The sequence below is a fragment of the Myotis brandtii genome, unplaced genomic scaffold (genome assembly GCF_000412655.1).
Source record: "Myotis brandtii unplaced genomic scaffold, ASM41265v1 scaffold3986, whole genome shotgun sequence".
Classification (NCBI taxonomy): Eukaryota; Metazoa; Chordata; class Mammalia; order Chiroptera; family Vespertilionidae; genus Myotis; species Myotis brandtii.
The window spans coordinates 1-6,894 of NW_005365308.1; the positions used below are offsets into that span (position 1 = coordinate 1).

General features: G+C 48.7%; 1 protein-coding gene across 2 annotated transcripts in view; it reads left to right on the forward strand.

Moving 5' to 3' along the window:
* Positions 1-1,112: 1,112 nt before the first annotated feature.
* ABO (ABO blood group (transferase A, alpha 1-3-N-acetylgalactosaminyltransferase; transferase B, alpha 1-3-galactosyltransferase)) overlaps positions 1,113-6,894 on the forward strand; it is an 11,826-nt gene continuing 6,044 nt past the window's right edge. For both annotated transcript variants that reach the window (XM_005873054.2, XM_014545195.1), the window contains exon 1: positions 1,113-1,402. In XM_005873054.2, the coding sequence (XP_005873116.1) occupies positions 1,390-1,402 (13 nt within the window). In that variant the 5' untranslated portion in view covers positions 1,113-1,389. The remainder of the gene's footprint in view (positions 1,403-6,894) is intronic.

Below are 6,894 nucleotides of genomic sequence, written 5' to 3' on the forward strand. Positions count from 1 at the left end.
GAACCGGGAGGTCATGGTTCAGTTCCCGGTCAGGGCTCATGCCCAGGTTGCAGGAGGCAGCCTATCAATGATTCTTATCATTGATGTTTCTATCTCCCTTTCTCTGAAATCAACAAAAACATTTATATATATATTTTATTCATTTCAGAGAGAGAGAGAAACAGTGATGAGAGAATCATTGATGGGCTGCCTCCTGCATGCCCCCCACTGGGGATCGAGCCTGCAATCCGGGGTATGTGCCCTTGATCAGAATTGAACCCGGGACCCTTCAGTCCGCAGGCCGACTATCCACTGAGCCAAACCAGCTAGGGAAGTAAAAATGTGTTTTAAAATAGAAAAGGGTGTTTCTTCATTTTTATGTAAATAAATGATATCATTTGGACGTGAAAATTCAAGTAATGAAGGTGTAAGTTTATTCAGTATATATTTAAACACAAAGCTGATCCTATTGGGTGGGGAGGGAAAAGAAGGGTAAGTACACAGAGAATGAGTCAGTGTCATCATAACTCATGAAAGGGCATTAATATCACATTGTTCAAGTAAATGGAGGAGGAAAGGTTTATGAAATTATGACTAAATTTTCCACTGGATTAGAGTTCAAATGTTTTTTTGGTTTTGTTTTTTTTATTGATCCTTAGAGGGGAAGAGAGAGCGAGAGAGAGAGAGACAACAAGGAGAGAGAAACATCAATTGGCTGCCTCCTGCATGGCCCCCACCAGGGATGGAAGCTGAAACCCAGGCGTGTGTCCTGACGGGGAATTGAACCGGTGACCTTTGGCGCATGGGTTGATGTTCAACAACTGAGCCACACCCCCTGCCAGGTTTAACTCCAGATCTTTCAAATTGAAAAAAAAAAATAAAGGAAACAAACCACACAGGGTAAGGTCCTCCTCCGCTTTAAAAAACAAAAGGAATACAAATACCTTCATTGAGCTAAGAGTAACCATCGAAGCTGTAACTGAAAAGGTCTTCAATGTACTTATGAAGGCACCCAGGCTGGAGACGGTGGGGGAGTGGGGTGAGGCCAGCAGGGCGAAACCCTGGGCTTGGTTCTGAGAGCAGGGAAGCCACCGGCAGGGCCGCTGCGTGCCTCTGTTGTCCATAAAATACCGCCGGCGCCAGCCGAGGTTGAGCACCAGCTCAGGCACCTGGCGGAAGGTCTCTCCTGGGACAGCCGCCTGGCTGCCAGATCTGGGCACATTGCAAAGCTGCCTGGCTCCTCCCACCAGGAGGGACGGTGGGGCTGTGCCTGGGCAGGGACTGGGCGTTGTTCTCAAGTTCCTGTAACTCTGAGCCCGAGGTCAAATACAACTGCCTGGCTTACCTGCACCTCCCATTCCTGGCCTCGGCCTCCAGGAACCTGGCCTGGCCTTCGTCCTCAGAGGAGCCATGGAGCCCACAGGTGAGCAGGGAGGGGCAAGGGCCCTGGGTGACCACAGGGGCCTCACGGCTGGGGCTTCCAGCAGCGCTGAGCAGTGGGCAGAGAGGGTCTGGGGAGCTGCCCGTGTGTGTGATGACAGAATGTGGCCAGGGTGGTGGTGGCCGGGGCAGAAGGCAGACCCTCGGGGCCATGTCCTGATGCATGACCTGCGAAGCTGCCAGTCGTCCAGCCCTCCTGCAGGTGGACCCCCTTCCCCTGCCCTCCGCTCTTTTCTCTACGTGTCCGGGCCCCAGAGGGCAGAGTGCTGGTCAGCAAGGGGCCTTCCTCCTGTGTGAGGTCCGCCTGTGATGGAGCAGGCCCTGCTCTGAGGAGCTGGTGGGGGACCCAGGGCACCTGCTATGCGTGGGAGGGGGGAGGGCAGAGGGTGAGGGAGGGGAAGAGGAAGGGGCAGAGCACCACTAGGCCCCTTCCTGTCGAGACCCCGCACCTGGTCAGGACGGTGGACTCTGCTACACATTCCTGGGGGGAGAGGTGGCCCTCCCCCTGCGGTGGTCTCCGCCTCTGCGGCTGCCTGGGGACAACTCCAGGTCCTACCTGTTAGAGTCAGTGGCTGCAGATTGGAGGGTGGGGAACCGGGCTCTTGGGTCCTCAGGACCCCCCTTCAGAGGAGACCCAGTGCACCAGGGGCTGGCCCACCTGCTCAGAGTTCGGCGGGGCTGCCCTGCGCCCTCTCTCTGACCCTGTCGCATGTGCCCTAACCTGTCCCGTGGGCAGGCCCAGGCCCAGTGGGCAGGCCCACTCTCACCTGGGGCCCTTTGCTGGGCTCCCACACAGTGTGGCCTCGGTGAACCTTCCAGAGCGGCACTCCTAAGCATGTGCCCAGCTGAATGGATGTGAAGACGAGCCTGTGGGCCTGGACCTCCCAGGACCACCCACAGCGGGGGTCACATCCAGCCCCTGGAGTCACCCCTTCCTGGGAGAAGCTGGGAGGCCCCGGGAGGAGGACCCCATTCCCCTCTCTGTTCCCTGGGCCCCAGGGACAGGGCGGGACGACTGTGGGGCCTGCGAGGAGGGGCCCGGGGTCCTTCAGGGAGACGGGGTCAGTCTGCTAACCGGACCCGGGCAGCCGTGCCCGAGGAAAGCACGTCTCGCTGGATGCTCCTCTCTACAGAGTTTGGTCATTGAGTCCTTGGGACTGGGCCTGAACCAAACCCTGTCTGCAGGCCGAGAGGGCGGGGGAGGGGGCTGCTGTTATTCTGTCTCTCTTTTATTTTAATAATTCTTTGTTGTTGAAAGTACTACATATGTCCCCCTTTTCCCTCCAGCCGCCCCGTGTTGCTCTGTCTCTTGTTTCCCGAGTCTGCCCTTCCAAAGCAGAGAGGCCCAGGTGGGCACGGGTGCTGGGGGGTGGGAAGGGCTACCAGTGACAACCCGGATCTGAAGGTCAGCGACCTGGCAAGGTGGCAGATTCCTCCCAGGTGGCTTAGGCCTGTCCTGATTTTAGCACTTTAGTTCTGCGTCCTGGGGACCCAGCTGGTCCCACGCACACCGGGCAGGGTGTCACCCTGGACCTGGGTTTGGGCTCTAGCTTTGCATGAATTCTACATGACTTTGGGCAAAACTGTTCTGTGGAAAACCACTCCCTGGCCTGATCTTGGCGCTGCGGCCTGGGCTCTCCTGGCAACGCCCTGTGTCCCCTCCCCGTCCCCAGCACTAAGCAGATGCTTCCTTGGAAGTTCGGGGCTGCACGGGAAACGCCCTAAGCCCTTTGGATCTTTGATATGAAAAAGAAAGAAAAAGCTGTTTTAAATTACTTCCTTGATTAGTGGCAACTAATGTGTTCTCTGTTCTTTTAACTTAGTCGGCCAACGGCAGTCTAGAGACACATTTGGCTGTGTTTTTCCCTGTGCCTTTGCGAGCCTGGAAGATTGTCCAGCCTTACAGATCCCCTACCCCACCAGCCCCCAAGACCTCTCCCTCCCTGTGCTCACATCTCACGATCAAACACCACACCACCATTTTGCTCATCCTACCCAGACCACCCCAGGGCCCAGTGTTCCCGCTTCGGGTCTCTCTGGGGGTGGCCTCTGCTTCACCTGTGGCCCCTGGATCCTCCACATCAGGTGGTTTCCTGCTGCTGTTACTCTCCGTGGTCCCTGCCTCTGATCCTGCCCACCTGCCACGCCCCTCCCGCCTCTCTCTCTTCCCTGTGTCTGGCCTGCGGCCCAATGGCCTGCCCTCAGCTGGGGGGCTGTTATACCAGCGCCAGCCTCATCCAACTTGTGTTTCCTGCGCCTCTTATTTGCGTCATTTTCTCTTGTGTGTGACTTAACCTTGTGTTGTTTTGTACAGTAACATGCCACACCAGCTTATAGCCCAGGAGCAGTAGGGTTGACCACACAGCCTAGGTGTGGAGTGGGCTGTACCATCTAGGTTTGTGCATCTATGTTCGTACAACGAGATCGCCTAAGGACGTACTTCTTAGCAGGATTCCCATCTTTAAGCGGCGAGAGGCTGTATTTCCTGCCTGGATGAATTTGGTTTCTCCAGGCCTATGGTTATTTGCTGGGTATACCTTCTACTCTACTTGCACACCAGACCTATGTGTGTCTTCATTTCTAAAGTATGTCTCCTGAAGACAGCTTAGAGTTGAAGCTCTTCTTTAAATCCAGTCTGACGATGTCTGCCTTCCGATGGTGTTCAATTGCCATTCGATGTTGTTATTGCTGTGATTGGATTTCCAGCCACCATTTAGCTATTGGTTTTCTCTATGTTTTGTGAGTTTTTGCTCTTTTGTTTCTCCTTACGATATTCTTTTACGTTAAATAGATATTTCCCATTGCACTGTTTTAATTCCCTTGCTGTTTTTAAGGATATGTTTTTAAGTTATTTCTTTTAGTGGTTGCTCTGGAGATTATGCATTCTAATTTACACAATTTACTTCAGTCTATACCAACTTAATTCCAGCAGAATACAGAAACTTCGCTCCAATTAGCTCCATTTCTCCCCTCCTCTCTTCTCATATATGTTCATTCATGTATGTTATGAACTCAGAAATACTGTCTTATAAGTATTACTTTAAACAATCTTCTTTCTTTTACATTAACTAGGGCAAGGAAGGAGAAAAGTGTTTTTCAAGCATTTTATTTTAAACATCATATTAGCCATTTGCTTTACTCTCTGTTTCTTTAGTTAGTTTGGTTGGTTGGTTAATCCTCACCCGAGGATATTTTTCCATTGATTATTTTAAAGAGAGTGGAAGGGAGAGGAGAGAGACTGAGAGAGAAAAGCATCAATGTGAGAGGGGCCAGGGATCAAGCCTGCAACCGAGGTACCTGCCCTTGATTGGAATTGAACCCAGGACCTTTCAGTCGAGGTCCGATGCTCTATCCATTGAGCAAACCGGCTAGGGCTACTCTTAAACTCTTTCTGTGTATTTGAGTTGTTGTCTGGTGACATTTCTTTGCTCAATAGTCCTTCATTTCATGCTCTTCACTTGGTGCTATTATTGTCATGTACATGGCATCCTGTTATAAGCCCGGCAAGGTCACAGGATATAAACTCACTATGTAAAACAATCATATTTCTATATACTTGCTGCAGCCAATCAGACATGACAATTTAAAAATACTATTTACAACAGTATCAGAAAGCACGAAACACTTAGGGATGAATTTATCGAATTAAGAGCAATGTCTATACAATTAAAACCACCAAGCATTGCCAGAGAAATGTAAGGAGATATAATAAGTGGAGAGAAAGACTATGTTCATGGATTGAAAGATTTAGGGTTGTTAAACTCTCCTCCTCAAATTGATCTATGGAATTACATAATCCCAACCAAAACTCCAGAAGGCCTTCTTATAAAAATTGACAAGCTGGTTCTATAATTTATATGGAAATGCAAAGGTCCCAGAATAGCCAAAACAAATTTGAAAATGGAAAAAGAACTTTTAGGGCTTACACGTCCTTATTTCAAGATGTATTACAGAGCTACAGTGATCCGTACAGGTTGGTATTGGAATAGACCTGCAGATCAATGGGACAGAATCCAGGCTCCAGATATATAGATTGTCCCCAAAAAATGTGTGCACACACTTTGAATAATTATAAAGGCAGTGTTTATTATAATCATTTCATTTTCAAAATTGAGCTATCAGCTGTTAAAGTGTATATACATTTTGGGGGACACCCTGTAGATACACACACACGGATTTTCAATAGAGTGCTAAAAGAATAAAATGGGGAAAGGAAAACATTTTCAATTCAAATAGCTGAAATTACTGGATATCTGTATAGAACAAGAAAAACAAAAAAGAATATCAATCCTTCACACCATAGACAAAAATTACAAAATTTCTGCCTGGCTGGCATGGCTCGGTAGATGAGCATCGACCTATGAACCAGGAGGTTATGGTTCGATTCCCGGTCAGGGCACATGCCCGGGTTGAGGGCTCAATCATCCCCAGTGGGGGGTGTGCAGGAGGCAGCCGGTCAATGATTCTCTCTCATCATTGATGTTTCTATCTCTCCCTTCCTCTCTGAAATCAATAAATATATAGATTTTAAAAAAAATAGTCCTGCCCTGGCTGGTTTGGCTCAGTGGATAGAGCGTCGGCCTGCGGACTGAAGGGTCCCGGGTTCGATTCCAAGAGCACATGCCTGGCTTGCGGGCTTGATCCCCAGGGTGGGAGTGCAGGAGGCAGCCAATCAATGATTCTCATCATTGATGTTTCTATCTCTCTCTCCCTCTGCCTTCCTCTCTGAAATCAATAAAAAATATTTTAAAAGTTACAAAATTTCTTGCCCTGGCTGGTTTGGCTCAGTGGATAGAGCGTCAGCCTGGGGACTGAAGGGTCCCGGGTTTGATTCTGATCAGGGACATGCCAGGGTTGCAGGCTCGATCCCCAGTGGGGAATGTGCAGGAAGCAGCCGATCAATGATTCTCTCTCATCATTGATGTTTCTATCTCTCTCTCCCCTCTCCCTTCCTCTCTGAAACCAGTAAAAATATATATATATTTTTAAAGTTACAAAATTTCAGGAGAAAATATTCACGACATTGGAGTATGCAAAAACTCACTAGATGAGACAGGAAAAAAGCTCAAACCATAAGAAGAAGTAAATTAGACTTTGTCAAAATGCAAACCTTCACTTCAAACACAAAATTAAGAAGGTGATCAGATAAGCCACAAACTGAGAGAATCTCTGCAATACGCATATCATCAATTGCATATCGTCACGGAACTCGGGTCCACGTTATGTAAATAACTTCAACTTCTCAGTAATAAACCCGGAAACAACCCAACTTCAAATAGGGAAAGATTCCAAAACACATGATGAGGAACAGGGTTTTGTTTTGTTTTTTATTTATTTTTTATTTTACTTTATTTATTTATTTTTTTAAATATATTTTATTGATTTTTTACAGAGAGGAAGAGAGAGAGATAGAGAGTTAGAAACATCGATGAGAGAGAAACATCGATCAGCTGCCTCCTGCACACAACCCACTGG